Raw genomic sequence first — 20081 nt, forward strand, 5'->3', positions numbered from 1 at the left:
TTGACATGCTTTTAAATGCTATTTTCTCAGGAAATACTGAACATATTTATACCAGACCTGCAAAAGGCACTTCCTTGACCTTATGGCTACCTCTCTGCCAAATTCCACGTAATTCTATTCAGCCGTTCGGGCTGTAGCTGTGTCTAAAGGTCCTATGGAAAAATGCATGGGGAAAACGCGTTTTGGGACCCCCCCTTTTTCTCGGCCCCCGCTTGACGAATCACCCCGAGGCTTTCAGGGTAGGAGCTGAACCGAGCGCCCCATTAGTTATGAAAATTTCGCGAGGATTCGTCAACCGGCGCCAAAGTTATTCAAAATAGAATTTTTAGATTTCCTATGGAAACTAGGTTGTAACTATAACTATCTACTGGCGACTGCCAGTAGATAATATATATATATCTATAGATATAGATATAGATATATATAGATATTATCTACTGGCGGTCGCCAGTAGGTAGTTATAGTTGGGACCTATTTTCCATAGGAAATCTGCAACATTCTATTTGGAATAACGTTGGCGCCGATTGACAAATCTTCGCAAAATTTTCCAAACTTTTGACCAGCTCCGGTCCGTTCCTATCCTGAAAATGTCATGGTGATTCGTCAAGCGGGGGCCGAGAAAAATGGGGGGTTCCCCAAACGCGTTTTCCCCATGCATTTTCCCATAGGACCTGTTGACGCAGCTACAGCCCAAACTGCTGAACGGAATTACACCAAATTTGGCAAAGAGGTAGTCCTCAGTTCAGACTCGTGCCTTTTGCTTAAATGGTGTAAATCCGTTCCTGAGTAAATTAGAGTTAAAAAGATAGATATATCTAGGCGGAGCCTTACCACACATCTCATCGTGAGATCTGATTGGCTGTCAGTACTTCATCCAAGAAGTGTTGGCAGCCATCTTGGGACCAATATACATGATAGCACCTCATTAAAAAGCATTGCAGTTATCAGAAGGTTTTAAGACTTTAGTTACATTATAAATCATTTGTTGATGGTACCATACTCATTTTAGGAATTGTGGTGTGTTCTAAGGTGATTTTACCATGTGAAAAAGCCTTCTGCTGTGATATCATGAATCATGTTTGAGAGAACTATTTTCTCATGCTTTTCCCACAGAGGTTTGGAAGGTTATCTATAAGCTAAACTGAGAGCATATTTTCTGTAAATTCACATTATCTTTCTCTGTCATGTGAGAATGAAGTCTGACATTCTCAGTAAAACATGTACATCCAACAAGGGTAGAGACTGTCAGTTGATTCCTTTGTGTTCTACTGCAGCTTCCCAGAGTGTTCTAAAGAACAACTAGAACGCTAACAGTCCTACTTATGACCGACGTATTGCACACCTGAAGCCATCTTGTTTGGAATAAAGTGGTAACTCTTGAAACATTTAATTTAAAAAGGAACAAAACAAGGGGGTTCATTTTGCCATAGAAAGTATGATTAGTGCTGCAGAAAGAAAAATTAGGGCACATTTTGAGTGTCTTCTCAAATCCTCTTCCATTTCATGAAAAAATTCTGACATGCAGACTGAAACATGCACTTTGAATACCAGCAGCAGACTTCCCTGGTGAGCAGTAGCTTTACTACAGTGATCTAATGAGCAACTTGAGTGCTAACATTCTGAATTTATGGCAAATGTGTGACACATCTGAATGCCTTCTTGATGGAAACAAAGTGTTTCCTACTGAGGAGACTGTAGTAAATGAGGAAATTAGGAAACTTCATAACAAATAAGTCTCCCAAAATGGCCACCAGAGACAAAAGAGCCCAAATGTAGCCCAAATATCACCCAGATGTAGCCCAAATATAGCCCAATGACAGAATGTCCCAGAGTGTTCTAACGGACAACTAGAGCGCTAACAGTCTTACTTATGACAAAAGTATGGCACACCTGAAGCCATCTTGATTGGAATAAAGTGGTAACTCTTAAAACATTTAATTTACAAAGGAACAAAATGAGGGGGTTCATTTTGCCATAGAAATTGTGATTAGTGCTGCAGAAAGAAAAATTAGGGCACATTTTGACTTCTCAAATCCTCTTCTATTTCATAAAATAAATCTGACATGCAGACTGAAACATGCACTTTGAATACTAGCAGCAGACTTCCCTAGTGAGCAGTAGCTTTACTACAGTGATCTAATGAGCAACTAGAGTGCTGATATTTAGAATTTATGGCAAATGTGTGACACATCTGAATGCCTTCTTGATGGAACCAAAGTAAAATTCTGAAAGTATTTCCTGCTGAGGAGACTGCAGTAAATGAGGAAATTAGGAGACTTCATAACAAATAAATCTCCCAAGATGGCCACCAGAGACAAAAGAGCCCAAATGCAGCACACATATCACCCAGATGTAGCCCAATTACAGAAGTGTGCAAAACACTTATTTTTTTGTGTATTTGCAGTTTTATATAGTGCAGACTTGTCAGGTATTGGAGTGCTTTACATGAGCATTGGTTACATCACACAAGATCAAATTCATTTTGGTTGTAGACATGGGGAGATTAAGTGATTTGACCAGAATCACAGAATGTTGAGCTGAAGCAGAAACTCCAACCTGGTTCCCCAGTAGCAAAGTCTGCAGCTCTGGAAGTAACACCACATCCTCTCCCTTAAGTGCAACATTTAATCAAGTGGTCAAATGGATAAAAAAACATAGATTACAAATAATTTCAAAGTTTTGTCGCTATTTGAAAACTCAGAAAATATGTCCTCATTTTAGTTTTTTAGAGCACTAACCATAATTTTGATGCAAATAAGACCCTCTCATATATGTAATTGCTAAAGGAAATGCTCTAGGTATTAGTTTTGATTACATCAAGATGACGTCGGGCGTTCCACACTTTTGTAATAAATATAGAATGTTAGCAATCTAGTTCATTGGGATACTATGTAGAGGCAGGTAGGAGAGTGCACAGGCAACAATTTGACCACACTGGGCAGGCAGGAAGGGCAGTGGCAGCTCAACAGACTATGGAGGGCAGTGGAAAGGGGGCAGGGGCAACAAACCAACAATTCAGGACTTGCAAGAGAGGCTGTGGCAATATAATAGACCATTGTGGGCAGAAGGAAGAGGCTGTGGTAGTACAACCATACATGCCAACAGACCCGTTTCAGCCAGGAAACGTCCAATGTTTTTAAGCTCAAATGGGCTTTATTTGATCTGTCTCCTGTCTACAATCTCCTCTTTTTCAATGTAACTCAAAGGGGAAAATCCATATCCCAGTTTTTCAAAATCTCCCTCTTACCAAGTTCAAAATGTTCGCAAGTATGGTACATTGGATCATGGTAGGCAGGAGGAATTGGGGTAGGGACATGGAGTCTGACAACAGAGGACAGGAGGGACAAGGAGAGGTGCACCAAACTGACCCTACAAGGCAGGCATCAGGGTTTGCAGCAGCACAATACACCACACAGGGCATGCGGGACGGGAGTGCAGCACAACGATCAATAGAAAACAATAGGGAGGGGACAGGACCATGCACGTGGACAACAGAGAACAGAGGGGAAAGAGGCAATGGTAGCTAGCTGACCATAATGGACCGACAGGAGAGAAAGCTGCAGCATAACAAACCATAAAGGGCAGGAGGGACGGATCAGGGGCATTACAATGGAACAGACAAGCCAGGAGGGAGGGAATAGGGGTCTGCACATGGAAACAGTGGGCTGGGGGCAAGGGGGCAGGGCAGGAGCAGCAAGATGACCATGGAGGTCAGGCAGGATGGGCACTAGAAACAACACACACCATGGAGAGCAACCGTGAGACTATGATGGCATACACACAGACCATGGAGGGAAGGTGGGAGGGGATCAGGGGCAGCTAGCTGACAACACAGGGAAGGTGGGAGGGGCCATGGCAGCACAGAAGACCATGCATGGCAAGTGGGAGGGTTAGTGGCAGCACAATGGCTATGATGCGCAAGAAGGAGGGTGCAGGGGCATGCACAAAGGACCATGGAGGATAGAAGGAAGGGGTCAGGACCTGGGCACAGACAGAGTTCAGGGGAAGGGGCCTCACAACAGACCGCGCGGGGCAGGCAGGAGGAGCAGTTGCAGCACAACAGACCAGGGAGGGCAGAAGGGTGTGGCAGTTAAATGGACCATTGAGGACAGGAGGAAGGGGGATAGGGGCATGGCATGTGGACAGGCAGGGTGGCAGGGACAGGTTACAGTCATCTGACAATGCTAGGCAGGTGGGAGGGGAGTGGCAGCTCAACAGAACACTCAGAGTAGATAGGAGTGGCAGCTCCATGGAACATGGTGGGCAAAAAGGATGTAGCAGGGGCATGCACAAAGACATCGGTGGGCAAGGGGAAGGAGAATAGGGGCAGCAAGCTAAGCACAGAGTCTAAGCAGGGGGTCAATGGAGGGCAGGAGGAATGGACTGGTACATCATGCTAAATGGAGGGCAGTGGCAGCACATCAGACCTTGCATGGCAGGAGGGAGAGGGCTAGTCCATGGATTCAGACAACAGAGGATAGGGAGGAGTTGGATGGGGCAGCAAGCTAACTGTTTAGAGAAGGTGGGTATTAGGAACTTTATTGTTTTTAAAATGTGTGTCTGTGCGAACTACTTAAAATATGAACAAGTATGCAGCATAGTCTCACTTTTATTCAGGAAGACGAGGACGTTTGTGACTGTGACTCTGGGCTCACTTGGTAGAAACACCCCCTGACCCTCCACCCCCCCATCGCAAAATGTAATGCCCGTGAAAAGGGTAGGTGGACGCAGTGTTATATAGAACATAGTCCTGAGAGCACGATTGAAAATGAAAACTAGATATAGTATATGGTATAAGATATGCACCAAAAAGTGTGATATAAGATGATCCGGGGCGTGAAATATAATATGCAATACATTGTGCGCAATGACAGATTCATTGGAGAGCGTGAAATAGCACAGGCACTAGCGCGTGCTATGCGATATGCGCCTTGGAGTGTAATATGCACAGGGCAGCGTGGTGTAACCTAACTAGTCGCTAAAGTTGTAATATAAAATATGTGCTGGGGAGTGTAGCGTTGCATATGCACTGTGACAAAGATATGGATCCCAGATTGTAATATGTATGGCATAGCGCTGTGCATTATAAAATAGGCATCGAGGAAGGCACGTTAGATAGGGCAATATAACCCGTGCGAAGGCAAGTGTGGCATGACATTCACGGGGTGGTGTTACAGTGCACATGGGCTAGAGAGTGTCATAGCATACGCACTAGCTGGTGGAATACAACACAGAGGTGTGTGGCACTCGGCGGGCACTGGTGGGTGTAACACAGCATTGGGCTCAGCCAGGAGCACGCTGTGACTCAAGTGAGGTTCGTCTCCTTTCCAGAGAGTAAAATAAAAAGTATTACACATCCGACGGTGGATGTGTGTTTTATTAACCGTGAGGTAGGTTTCTTGCATAGTTTGGTCGAATTTTTGTCGAATCCCCTTTGAATGGTTTGGTGTGTGTGTGCATTAAATGTGCCTGTCAATAGCTACCCATGTTTGTATAAATAAACGACAAGGGTGTCTACTTGGAGAGTACCCACCGGCGGGGGCGCCGGGATTAGGCATGGTAGGGCGTCAGACACGTCTGAGCTTCACTAGCGGTGTAAATACATTCCACGTGGATTCATTGTATGCATAGTCGCCTTTTAATGATTATCACGCAAATCGTCATGGTGATAGGTACATACGGTTTGTCCAGCATGTCCTAGGTGTTTCTATAAATTTTTTTTTTAAATAAAAAAACAAAGGACGTCCTGGGGGATGGGGTCCCCGGCGCCATAAGTGGCCTGAGGAGGGGGGCAACGCAGCCCCCCTCCTAAAGAATAAAATAAAAAAAAAGGCCATGACCCGGGGGTTGGGGTCCCCGGGGCCGTTTAAGGTCATGGGAGGGGGGGTGACACGGCCCCCTTCCAAATGTATTTTTTTCAACAACAAAAAAATTAGGGTGCAGACCCTGGGGGATGGGGTCCCCAGGGCCAATAAATTCGAAAAAGATGGGGGGGGGGGGCACACAGCCCACCTTCTTAAAAAAAAAAAAAAAGAAATAAGAAAAATAAAAGACGGGCATCGCGCCGGAGGCCATCCCCCTCCTTGCAGCACTCTGCAAACGCACCCCCTGGCCAGTTATAAGTTGGGGAATTAATTCCCCTTCAATACTGAGGGTCTCTGAGGGCCAACTAGCCCAACAGGTATCTCCAGTATGCACCAGTGGTGCAGGCCGTGCCCCTTTTTACACCTCTCTGCAATGGCGCTTACTGGACGTACCTAGTGGGCTATTTTGCCCCTAGGGACCCTCAGGATTCAAGGGGACTTAATCTCCCAACTTAAAACGGCCACAGGGCGTGTTTACACAGTGGGGAAGGGAGGGGACGGGGCCTGAGGTGACGTGCGCAAACACGCCCTATGGCGCGTTTTAAGTTGGGGAAATAATTCCCCTTCAATCCTGAGGACCCCAGGTGCTTCCAGTAAGCGCCACTGAGCTGCGTTGCAGAGAGGTGGTCCAGGCCGTGCCACTTTTTACACCTCTCTGCAACGCAGCTCTGTAGCGCTTACTGGAGGTACCGAGTGGGCTAGTTGGACCCTAGGGACCCTCAGGATTCAAATGAACTTAATCTCCCAACTAAAAACGGCCACTGGGCGTGTTTACACAGTGGGGAAGGGAGGGGACGCGGCCTGAGGTGACGTGTGCAAACACGCCCTGTGGCGCGTTTTAAGAGGTAGTTTTAATCCCCTGCCCTATTATATACTCTAGGGGCTTACAGAGGAGGTCATGCTAATCACAGGGGGACCCCAACGCATAGTGTTCCCTAGTGTATGTAGGTATTTTCACTGTATTCTGAGTGTCTTTTAACATAGCACTGGCTCTAGGACTGGTTAGTCAGATTCAGTTACCACCAGTATCCGTCTGAAAAAGTTGAGGGTACAGGATGATTTTGCAGCAAGGCTTCTTTCTGGTCTTCTGTTTGTTCTTTCTGCACGTAATCCTTCTTCCTGCACTTTTCTTTGTCTTTGAGGACTTCTGTTCCTTCTTTCTGCATTCCTTTTTTTTCTTTCTGTGCGTTTTTTCTTCTTTCTTCACATGTCCTATCTCTGTAGGCATAGTTGGAAATTAGCATTTAAAAAACCTTTGAAATTATCTGAAAAAACCATAGGTTTCAGGCACGTTATAGTTAGGAATTCGCATTTAAAAAAACCTTAGAAATTCACTGAAGAAACCATAGGTTTCAGGTGCGTTATAGTTAGCTGGACTTTTCACTCGTACAAAACCATTGAAATTCCCCCGTTATGTCATGCGTGATGTCATGCGTGATGTAACATGTGACGTCATCAGCAGTGCATTGCGGGCGCGCGAGTTATAGTTAGCTGAACTAACTATAACGGGGGAATTTCAATGGTTTTGTACGAGTGAAAAATCCAGCTAACTATAACGCCCCTGAAACCTATGGTTTCTTCAGTGAATTTCTAATATTTTTTAAATGCTAATTCCTAACGATAACGTGCCTGAAACTTATGTTTTTTTCAGTGAATATATATATATATATATATATATATATATATATATATATACATATACAACTTGCATTGTAAAGGCATGTGTTTTAAAACACATGCGTTGTAGAGGCATACAACCATTCTAACCCTTGCAGTTGGTGCAGAGTATTATCGTCTTGTTCACTCAATAAATCCCGGACTAATGCGGTTCATCATTGTGTAGTGGTGATGGCGGTCTAGTTGCATGTGGGAAGGATAACTGCTTTTGGTATTCTTAAAGATTGTGTTCAGGGCTACTGAGCGTATACAGCAAAGTAAAGGACAATGTTCTCTTTTAGTTTTGCATCAAAAAAGGGTAAAATCATTTGTTTTCAGTAGAATGTATTTTATAATTAATGTGGCTGATTAAGTACCTTTTGTAAAACTAAAAAAAGAGAATATTACCTCCTATGTGTATAGTTAGTATTTAATGTGTACACCGTGAGAAAAAACACAAGCCTTTTCCTCATGTGCATAGATTTCCTTACCGTTAGTGAATTCAGAAAGAATATCATTGAGAGAGAAGTTGGATAACAGGTGAATTCAATTTTCTTGTTTATCCTCCAGTATTATGATCCAGTTCGCCATTTCGTTTTATAGAAGCCCAAGTGGCTTACAGTGTAGACCTCTGAGCATTTTATCTGCGCTCTACCGTGCAGGAATACAAAACAGTAGCGTTATTCTTGAAGCAAAAAGTGTCTTAAAACCTCTGTGAAAAGGGATTCCATTTTCTTCAGGTGTTTTGACAGCACGCTACACTTCATGGCACGTTTTTAAGTAAGACATGTACAAGAGGTGTCCAAATTAGCAGTTGCCAGTTGTTTGTTTGAACTTTGAGATAATATACCATGGATAATATATATACAGAATTGCTGCTACCAGTCAGTGAGTCTGACAGCAGTCTGGATAAATAGCTGACGGAAGTAGTCATCCATGTAAGCCGATAGGTGATAGTCCTATAGAAAAGACAACTGAGCGAAAGGTATGCTATGAAGACGATTGCAAGTTTTACATTGCATAATGTGTCCTGGTATTGCCAAATTGCGATGTTAATTACGCATATTTAGGAAATTTGATTAAAATGTCTTACAGAAATGATGGGTGATGTAAAATATTTCACGTCAGAACGGAGTTTAGTTTTACTTTAAACAATTGAGTGTTTTTAGTTGCTGCTGTAGCACGAGTGTATAATGTATTTTTGTAACATGGTGGCAAATGTCTGAATATGGAATGCAGTAAAACTGACAGACCACGCATACCATAGAGTTCTCCGGTATAAATCTGGAATGTATAAGACTTGTAATTAGCATGACACAATGTGTAGACCTAGAAATTACAAAGGCAAAGCATAATTCGTATTCTTCCTCCTCTTACATGTTGCTTCAGTACCCTCAAGACTGTGGCATGCTTTGGGGGCATCCCTTGGGGCCATAAACAGGGAGGTGAAGTTTTCGACTGTCTCGTCCTTTGTTTTAACCGGCTGTTACACCTTGTGTTTATTTCTTTTTTCTTTTTTTGAAGGGCTGACTTTGGATGGGAATTTATCGGTGATGCTTCCTGAATCGAATCCAAAAATCGATGTACCTAGTTCTACCCATAAAGCTGAAGGTATTTATCCTGCTCCTTTTCAAAAGAACTCCGTGGTGCTGCAACAGTTTTCAGAGTGGGGGTACTGTCATTAGTGTTGCATACCAGTGTCATAGCGATAGTGAAAAATTAAAGCGTCACACTGTATATGTAGCTAGCCAGAGTGCATTTTGGAGCACACTGCCACAAATATCTTACTAAAACGTGGTTTGGTAGCTCACTGACAGACTGTAAATGTAATGTAAATGTAAATGCACATTTTTCATTGACATGGCACTTCAAAATAAAAAAAAGGTGCTCCAATTGTGCTGATATATTTTGAAAAATATATGTTCAGTTCATTTACAGGATTTGGGTTTTGTGATGTTTGAAAACAAATTGATATACCCTGTACTCAAGCAAAATTGCCATAGTTCACTTTACAAAATCCTCTCACTTCGTAGTCCGAGAAAGTAAATATCAATCTCCATGTTAAATGGATAAACCAATATTTGTCAATCAATACAGCGCTTGCTATGTGTCAGTCAATACAGCCGGACATTTGACCTCTGTCTCTAAACACACAGCAAATGTGAGAAGATGAAGACAAACAATAAAAATGTCTTTAATTTTTATTTCTCTTCTGAACTCCACTATAGATATATTTTGGGTTGCTGCAGCACCTCCAGCTCCCCTTCCTGCCCCTATGAAAGAACTGTTTGTTGCATATGTGACAGTAGTTGGTGACCTAACGTTACGTTGCGTTTGTCCGTGTCATTTATCCTAGATCTCTGTATTTTGCCAAGGTGTCTAGTCCGCTAATCTAAGTACTTTTTTTATTCTTTAAATGTGTAAAGATGGAATCGTCTATTTCTTGTAATCCTTTATTTGTAGTTATTTGTTTTATTTGGTTTACCGTTTTCCAACGTTTTGTTTGATGTTCACCTTTCTCTTGGTTTATAGGAACATTATCTGAAAATCAAATCTTTTTGAATGTAGAAAATCAGATGACCCTTTCATGTACTTTTATTGCTATCGGCACCCGCGAAAAATCTTAGAAAAGATGGTTCAGCGCTAATTATCCACCTTTGTAGAAGCCAATGGTTTGCTGCATGACACGCAATCCTGCTTCCGTGCAGGTCCTAGCACGGAGGCTGCATTAGTACAATTGTTCGAAACGGTCAGAGAGGCGCTGGACTTTGCTGCTTCTGCTATGGCAGTGCTACTTGATCTGTCCGCAGAGTTCGGTACGGTAGCTCATTCGACCTTGCTGAAGAGATTGTCATCTTGGCTTTCAGGACATAGTGTTATCCTGACTGCAGTCTTTTTTAGAAGATTGATTTCAACAGGTCTTCTTTCACCCTTTTTTATCTTCTTCCATACCATTGGTTTGTGGAATGCCACAGGGCTCTGCTCTTAGCCTGTAGCTTTTTAATCTATATTTAACCATTTTGGCCTTTCTCATCGAATCCTGGGGAGTAAAGGTTGTCTTGTATGCGGATGATATGCAGCTTGTGTTTTCTTTCAGACAAGATTCAGAAGCAGCCTTTCTTAACTTCAAAGAGTGCTTGAAAGATATCTCAGTCAATCAATCAGGGAATTGTAAGCGCGCTACTCACCCATGAAGGTCTGAAGACACTTGGGTGTCCGCAGATGTGTTTAGCCGAGGAGCCAGGTCTTACTGAAGGTGTTCAGGAAGGGGTTGCTTCTGATGTCTGCCGGTAGCTTGTTCCAGGTTTTGGCTGCAATGTGAGTTAAGGATCTTCTGCCTGCTCTGGCTCGGAGGATGCTCGGGGTTTCGGCCAGTGTGAGGTTGGAAGATTGGAGGTTTCTTTTGGGTATGTGGAAGTTGATTCTGTCGTTGAGGTATTTGGGTCTGTTGTATAGGCATTTGTAGGCGTGAGTGAGGATTTTGAAAGTGACTCTTTTCTCCACTGGGAGCCAGTGGAGACTTCGTAGGTGTTTACTGATGTGTTCGTGTCGGGGGACGCCGAGGTCGAGTCTGGAATTGGTGTTCTGTATAGTCTGGAGTTTGCAGATTACGGACTTGTAGATGTCGGCGTAGTGTTTCCATTGTCCAGTCTGCTGGTGATGAGTGCGTGGGTGACTGCCTTACTTGGGGGGGATCCACTTGAAGGTCTTGAGGAGGATGCAGAGGGTGTTGAAGGTGCTGGAGGTGACCTGTCGGTTCATGGTGAGTGAGTAGAGTACGATGCTGAGGTTAGGTAGGTGAGCTTCAGAGGCCGGTCGGTCACCAGGTGTTGTCCCATGCAGAAGGGGTGGTATCAAGGACGAGGACTTCTGTCTTCTCGGCGTTGAGCATCAGGCAGCTGTTGGTAGTCCCGACTGTGACGTCTTTCATTCCTTTCTGGAAATTGAGTTTGGCAGTGGTGGGGTCTTTGAGGGAGAGGATGAGCTGGGTGTCGTCAGCGTAGGATACGATGTTGAGAGGGTCTTGTGGATGAACAGTAACTGTTTGGAATTAAACGCAGACAAGACTGAGGTGCTCTTTTTTTAGTCAGACGATGTCTCCTCTATCTAGCCTCTGGATTTGAATCCTCCACAAAACTAGTCTTGTCTGCTAGAAATCTAGGAAATAGGTTTGATGCGGATCTCTCTCTTGCGGCTCTAATAAGGCAGATTTCCTCATCTTGTTTAAGTCGAGATCTGTTGGCAAGCTATTGTGTTTTCTCCCAGAGGAGAGCCGAAAGATTATTGTCCATGCATTGGTGATCTCTCATTTCAATTATGCCAATAGCTTATACCTGGTGCTTCCAGCTTTTCTGATCCTTAGATTGCAAATATTTCAGAATTCGGTCGCTAGTATTATTCGTCGGGTCCTTTTTTGCCATCACACCTCCCCCATCTGAGGCAACTTCATTGGTTCTCGGTTGGCAAAAGGGTAGAGTTTAAAGCCCTGACATTGGACTCCAGAGCCCTAAGAGGCATAGGGTCATAATACATCAGGAATAGGCTTAGCTTGTAGCAGCAGGAGCGAGCCCCGTGATCTAATCACCTGCGACATCGCATTCAGAGGTATGCTTAAGCTTGATGGAGCGTCAGGTCACTCACAGTATGAACGTCTATGTTCTAGAATGCACTGAGTAACCATTTACGCTTGGCCAAGACAGAACTCGGATTCAGGAAGGATTTAAAAACATGGCTCTTCTGTCAGGCGTAGATTAAGTCTGTTCTTCAGTCTTGCTAGGAGTGCCAGGAAGCCTCAAATGAGGTAGCTGCGCGCTGTACCAGTGGCTTTGATTGATGTACTTGTCCTGATGAAGCATAGGGCAAAAAGGACACTAGTTCATGTGTCATTGCTGAACAAGATGTGTATATATGTGTGTGTATACATATCCCTTTCAGCTTTCATGCCACATACCGCAGCCTTGGCCCGAAGCATAACCCAGAGTTAAGGAGAGACTGAAGGAAGGTTACTATCGCTGACTATTGCTGACTCCTCTGTTTCACTGTCCCACTGGCTCACCCCACCCCCCCCCCTCCCCCCTCCAGCTGACTGAGAAATCCCAACATTGACATATCCAGCTTCAAAGCTGGGTTACTTATGCCATAGATAAGGTGGCACCTCCCAGATCTAGAACATCCGCCAGGAAAAAAACATCTGCCCTGTGGTTTTCTTTAGAATTTCTCACAGAATAAAGCCTGTATGAGTAACTGGAACGCTCTTGGAGATATGCTTATGATACCACGGCCAAAAGCTCCTATAGAACAGCCCTAAAAATGTTCCTCTGACTGAAACGTAAGGCTATGCATGATTACTTTTCACACAAGATCAAATCGGCCGATAATTCAGCCAAAGCTTTATTCAAAGTTGCTCAATGCTTCTTCAAACCAGCTGCTCTTGATTGCTCTGTGACTCCTTCACGTACCCTTTGTAATGACCTCTCAGAATTCTTTTCAGGATAAAATGTATTCACTCCACCTTCCTGTCTAACGCGTCTCTGCTTGAGTCTACTCCCAATCCAGATTACACTACTATTTGGTCGGAGTTTCACTTTCTCCCTCTGTATGTGTCCCTAAAGAAACTCCAGAGCTGTAAATCAGGGTCTCCGGGCGATCCTTGCCCGGCTCAGTTCTTCAGTCTGCTGGCTCCTTGTTTTAATGCCCCATGAACCTAATCTGGAACTCCTCCCTGAAATCGGGGATATATCCTTGGACATGGAAACAAGCATTCTTGCTGCCTATCCTCATGAAGCCGGATGCTGATACTGCAAAACTTAAACTATTGACCCATCTCTCTGCTACCGGAACCAGCAAATATTCTTGAGCAAGTAGTTCAGAGTCAACTCTCTGAATTTCTGGAATCTCACTCCTGTTTCCATGACTCACATTCCAGCTTTAGAGCAGGATATAGTACGGAGACCACACTCTTGGAAGTTGCAAAGAGGGTACGCATATACATTGATCAGGGTAACGCAGCTATGCTAGTGCTGCTCAAACTGTCCGCAGCCTTCGATACTGTGGTCCATCCGATTCTCCAAGAAAGACTTGAGCATTTTGAAGTATGGAGTACGGTTTTGTCCTGGCTCCGCTCTTTCCTCGAGAACCGTACACAACAGCTTTATTTGTGCCCCTTTGCCTCCTCTCAGAAGCCTCTTGTTTGCCAGGTCCCCTAGGACTCGGCTCTGAGCCCTCTGCTCTTCAACGTATACCTCACCCCTCTTGCACGTCTGGTGGAGACTTTCGGAGTGAAAGTGATTTCCTACCCTGACGACACCTAATTGATCTTCTCTTTTAAGGAGCACTCGGAGGCTGCTTTTGTAAACTTTAGGCAGTGTTTGAGCAACATCTCTAATTGGATGACTCAAAACTGCTTAAGACTGAACACTGAGATGATCGAGGTGCTCTTCTTTATTTTATTGGTCCCACCCCCCTCCTTGCTCTGGTGGCCATCTGAACTTAATCCCCCTCCTGTTCCTGTGGAGGCAGCAAGGAATTTGGGATTCAAATTAGACAATGCTCTCTCCTGCAAGGCCCAGATCAGTCAGGTCTCCTTCATGTGTTACTAGAAGCTGCGCTTCCTGAGGAAATTCCTCCATTTCCTCCCGCTGGACTGCAGGTGGACTGTCGTCCATGCCTTGGTCACGTCCAGCCTGGATTGCTCTAACAGCTGTACTCAGGTCTTCCAGCTTATTTGATCGGCAGATTGCAAATGGTTCAGAATGCAGCAGCTAGATTGATCTGCAAGGTTCCTTTTCGTCATTCCATCTATCCCCACTTGCAAAATCTTCACTGACTGCCCATTAGTAGAGGGATTGAATTTAAGGCTCTAACCTTGGCATATAGAGCCACCATGGGTCGTGGCCCGAAATACCTGACATGCAGACTGCAAAGCTACCAACACGACCGAGATCTCAGATCCAACCACTTGAATCTCCTCTTTTCTGCTTTCGTAAGCCCAGACTAGGGGCAGAACCTTCGTGGTCAGTACCGCAAAGCTCTGGAATAGTATGCCCTTGCATATCCGCATTACCACACCAGAATCAGCCTTTAAGAAAGCGTTGATGACCTGGCTATTCAACCGCACCTAGCCCGTCTCCTCTGCCAATGTGCTCTCTCTGCAGCCTTAGCGCCAGCACACCTCCGTTGGAGGTAACCGTGCACTCTATAAATGCTCCAGATAAATAGGTGAGTGTGTGTGTTCCACTGTACAAAGATGCACTCCTTTCAAAATAATGGCACAATCCAAGAGCTTGGGAAGAGTTTATTTCATAATTCCAAGCCGCAAACAAACCCAACGCGTTTCTGCGAAACCACCTTGGTCACGGGTGAATTCATTACTTTAAGTTTCAACATATAAACACTTTACGCAGTACGTTCAACTTGCAGACAATCATGTGAAATAAAAAGTGGACTACATAGTCTAAACTTGGTTTGTGGAATGTCAGCCATCTTTTAAGGGTGAAACGAGCACTTGTGCCCAATCTCATATAATATTTACAAATAGTCTGTTCAAAAACGGGTAATGTCGATCCCAAAATAAAGCGCATTACATAATTTAGAAAAGGTTAGTTAGAAATTCCTACAAACCTTATATAAAGGTTGTAAAATAGGAAGCAACTTTCTTTAAGCATGCTGTCGTCATCTCAAAACACCGCAGTCATGCCAGTACTCATAACATTCATTACTGAATTTTCATAATTACCCCAATGTAATGCTTATATAGCGATCTGTCTCAGTGGCAGTGAGACGTAATCTAATAATCTGAAATAGAAAAAATGATGAAGAGCTACCGCAGATAGTCTCATAGAAATGGACCAGAGACTACATTGTTTAGTCGATTTCGCAAATAGTATGTACAAAGGCCTGCCAAGTTGCTAAAAAAATGTATGTTCGAGCCATATGAGCTGCAGATTACACACTATGCATAGATCACCATCTGGTGTTGGGTCCGGATGTTTGCACTTGTTTTTGTCCTGGAAAGTCTTTGGAAGTCACGAGGTAGGTGACTCCTCCTTAGGATCATAGTGCGCAGATTTTTTTTTCCGCCATCGGGTTTGGATGTTACTCGCGCTCCAGTTCGGAACCGTTACAGATTCCTGTTTCGACGCGCAATCCTTCACCTTTTCGATGGTATTGTCTCGCTCGCGAACCCTAATTGTCGCGCATCTCTACAAGTCTTCGATACCAGTCGTCAAAGAAGACCTTCGGGCCGACCCGAGCCTTTGCATCTGGCTCATGGAAAGGACGCCTTTCAAAAAGTGTCCTCGATGTGGGTTGAAGTTTCCCCACACCAATCTGCATGAGGTGTGTAACCTCTGCTTCTCTCCTGAGCACGAGGCCAGAGACTGTCCGGCTTGTGCCTCCTTCTGCTTGAAGAAGACCATCCGGGATCGACGAGCTCAAAGGACCATGGCTCGCTCGTTGAGTTTGATCCCCGACGACATCTTCCAAGAGGTCGTCTATGTGCCAGAGAAGCGGGTTGAAGGCCTCATCAGTGCCTCCGAAGTCGATGATTCGGACGTCGAAGAAGTGACTCCAGCTCAACGCGTCGTAAGTAGAGACGTCGACCTTGACCCACTCCCTACAACAACAAAGGCTTCAGTCACACCTTCACCTTCGGGCTCAGGTGCACACCGACATACTGCTTCCCGGGCCCGGCAAAGAAGCCTACCAAGCCTTCCGGCGACCCGGGCTCGAGTCTGCCTGCCACCAGCGCCGAAACCCAATCATCTGCACCGAAAAAGAAGCTGCACCCATCCTCGGGGCTGACCGCTACTTCCACCCCGAAGCCCTCGGCACCGAAGACACCAACCAGTGACTCCCCGGCACCGAAAAAACAGTCAGCCGATGAAGCCACTCCCCAAAAGTTCGGACTAACACTCTTCCAAGCCGAAAAAAGCATCGACACTGAAGAAGCACACAGACTGGTAAACCACACGGCTCGAAGCCCAAAACCGCTCCGCAGCCAGCGCAGAAAAAGCCCTCGATGCCGACATTCGACACCGAACACCCAACCTTCTTCGGAAGAGCTTTTTCTACCAGACCTTCAACAGAAAACTCTAAAGACCCTAAAATGGGTCAATTGACTCGGAGTTCCAGAAAAAGACCACTGGACATGCCTGCACCAGCTCCACCACCTAAAAAGAGGGATATAGCTGCATCACCTCTTGGGGTCCCTTCTCCTCCACCTCCCCAACCTCGTTCTCCTACGCCATCCCCTACATCGGTAGATGATGACGACACATATGATGACACAGGGGACGGTGCCAACAACATGCCACTAGATAACCCCAGTCCACCATGTTCCCCTGACCCCTGGGATGACTACAATACGCCTGATGTCCCCAATGTCCCGCAAGAGGACATCTACCCCTCTAGGCCTTCCCCATCAGAAGATACTATGGGTTTTAATCAGCTAGTACCCCGGGCTGCCCAGTACCACGGGGTCGACCTACATACAGAACCGGTCGCAGAGGATTTTTTAATGGACACTTTCGACACCACCCAAAGGTCCACATCCACTTTAACCATGCTCAAAGGGGTGATTAAACACGCTACAGAAGTATTTAAGGACCCTGTCACCAATCCTAGAATTGAGAAAAAATACAAAGCTGCCCCTACAGACTCAGCTTACATTAAGGGCCCTGTTCCATTAGACTCCCTGGTGGTCTCAAATGCTAATTCGCAGACATCAGGTGATGCAGCTCCGTCCGACAAGGAGTCTAAACTCCTCGAATCCTCTGGCAAAAAGAACAGCGTCCCAGGCAGCTAATATTTGGCGCATCGCAAATACTCAAGCCCTGTTAGCCAGACACAATAGGGCTCACTATGATGAGTTAGAGTCCCTACTCCAACGCCTCCCGAACAAATACAAACATTAGGCCAACGACCTAATACAAGAGGGTAAAATTATCACCAACACCTCTATGCGGTGTGCTCTCGGTGTGGCAGATGCGGCATCCAGAGCAGTAAACACAAGCGTCATTCTTCGCAGGCACGCATGGCTACGCATTTCCGGGTTTAAACCTGAGGTGCAAAGCTCGATCCTCAACCAACCATTTGACCAACAACCCCTTTTTGGCCCTAATGTTAATGCATCCCTTGAGAAGATGAAAAAGGACAAAGACACAGCCAAATCAATGGGAGCCTTGCAATCGCAAGCTCCCAGATGTTCTTTTCGTCGCTCATCCTACAAGGGCAACTCCAGGGGATACTAGTCTGATACCCCACCCACCTCTTACAAGGCTCCCACCCAATCCACCTTCACCAGTGGTTACAGAAAGGAGGATACAGAGGCAACAATAACGAGGGCAGAGGCAAGACTAACATCTGCTCTGCCTCCACCCCTGCCCAATGACTTCCCTCCGCTTCCCCCGTACCACTCCACTCCTGTCGGGGGAAGACTACAGCAGTTCCTTCCTGTGTGGACCAACATCACCACAGACAGGTGGGTGCGACAAATAGTGCAATCAGGTTACTGTCTCGAACTTACCTCTACACCCCCAAACATTCCACCCAAACAGTGTCCAATATCAGCAGAACATTTGTCACTTTTGGAACGAGAGGTTATTTCCTTACTACAAAAAAGTGCAATAGAACTAGTTCTCCTGAACCAACAAAACACGGGAGTTTACTCCCTGTATTTTCTCATACCAAGAAAGATGGCTCTCTGAGACCTATTCTAGACCTTAGGCCACTAAATCTATACATATAATCAGACCACTTCCACATGGTCACACTTCAGCAAGTTCACCCTCTACTTTCACAGGGCGACTTCCTAGACACCTTAGATCTCAAGGATGCCTATTTCCATATTCCCATGGACACTGCTCACAGAAAATATCTCAGGTTTGTAGTGGACGGGCAGCACTATCAATTCAAAGTTCTCCCTTTCGGAGTCACAACAGCACCACAGGTATTTACAAAGTGCCCAGCAGTAGTCTCAGCCCATCTAAGAAAACACATTCACGTCTTCCCATACCTCGACGACTGGCTCATAAAAGCCAGCTTGTACACCCAGTGTGTTCATCACATTCACGCGACTATCCAATTACTCCACGACATGGGATTCACAATAAACCACACCCAGTCTCATCTGCCACCCTCTCACACGCAACAGTACCTCAGTGCCACAATAGACGCCTCAAAAGCGCTAAGCTATCCCAGTCTAGGCAGGATAGCAAGCATTCTCGCTCTCCTACCCAAATTTCAGCCACATCACTCTCTTCCAGCTCGAGTGTTCATGCAGCTCATAGGGATGATGGCGTCTTGCATATTCATAGTGCCTCACGCAAGACTCAAGATGCGTCCCATACAAGAGTGCTTAGCACGCCAATGGAACCAAGCTCAAGGTCAGCTAACAGATCTGGTGTTGGTAGACGGTCACACTCCTCGCTCTCTGCAGTGGTGAAACACCAAAAACCTTTCCAAAGGGCGACCGTTCCTAGAGCCAGTTCCTCAGATTGTCATGACAGCGGACGCATCGCTCTCTGTCTGGGGAGCTCACCTATTACATCACACCATGCAAGGCAGGTGGACACCTCAACAAAAGTTAATCCACATCAATTACCTGGAATTACTGGCCATATTCTTAGCCTTAAAAGCATTTCAAAAACAAATATCAGACAAGACTGTCCTAGTCCCCACGGACAACATGACAGCCATGTTCTACATCCAAAAACAAGGCGGGACACACTCTCTGCAGCTCTCCCAGCTAGCACGGGACATATGTTCCAGGAGTCCAAACACCATAGCCGATCTGTTAAGTAGTCAAACACAAGAGATCCAGGAGTGGGAACTCCATCCACAAGTTCTTCAACCATACTTTAAAATGTGGGGGCAACCACAGATAGACCTCTTCGCCACCCATGAAAACGCCAAATGCCCAAGCTTCGCCGCCAGATACCCACACCCATTGTCCAAAGGCAATGCGATATGGATGAACTGGTCAGGCAGATTTGCGTACGCCTTTCCCACTCATGCCACTGGTGGTGCGCAAACTACGGCAACCCTCTCTGAATCTCATTCTAGTTGCTGCAACTTGGACCAGACAACCGTGGTACACCACATTGCTGGAACTGTCAGTAGTTCCGCACCAAAGATTACACCTCTCACCACGCCTCTTAACCCAGAACCATGGAGAGATCAGACACCCGGACCCAACACAACCTTGCAATCTGGCTCCTGAAATCTTAGAATTTGGTTACCTTAACCTTCCTCCTGACTGTATGAACGTCATTAAGAAGGCTAGACTCCTCCCTACCACTAGAGCCTGCTACACAGCCAAGTGGAAACTATTTGTGATAAATTGTCATAACAATAGCATCAATCCCCTAGATGTGTCTATCCAACACATCATAACCTACCTACAAAGGTGCAACTTAGCCTATACGTCTATTAGGCTACACCTTGCTGCCATAGCAGCATATTTACAAAATAGACAACATTCATCACTATTCAGAGTAACTGCCATCAAAGCCTTTATAGAAGGACTCAAAAGGATAATTCCTCCCAGAGTTCCATCCTCAC

At 45.3% G+C, this 20081-nt stretch overlaps 1 protein-coding gene across 9 annotated transcripts in view; it reads left to right on the forward strand.

The window, feature by feature from the left end:
- The window catches only part of TDRD6 (tudor domain containing 6), a 2207410-nt gene that overhangs the window by 1042249 nt on the left and 1145080 nt on the right, over positions 1-20081 (forward strand). For all 9 annotated transcript variants that reach the window (XM_085610557.1, XM_085610549.1, XM_085610550.1 and 6 more), the window contains one exon: positions 9045-9131. In XM_085610557.1, the coding sequence (XP_085466683.1) occupies positions 9045-9131 (87 nt within the window). The remainder of the gene's footprint in view (positions 1-9044; positions 9132-20081) is intronic.

Source organism: Triturus cristatus, chromosome 6 (genome assembly GCF_964204655.1).
Source record: "Triturus cristatus chromosome 6, aTriCri1.1, whole genome shotgun sequence".
Lineage (NCBI taxonomy): Eukaryota > Metazoa > Chordata > Amphibia > Caudata > Salamandridae > Triturus > Triturus cristatus.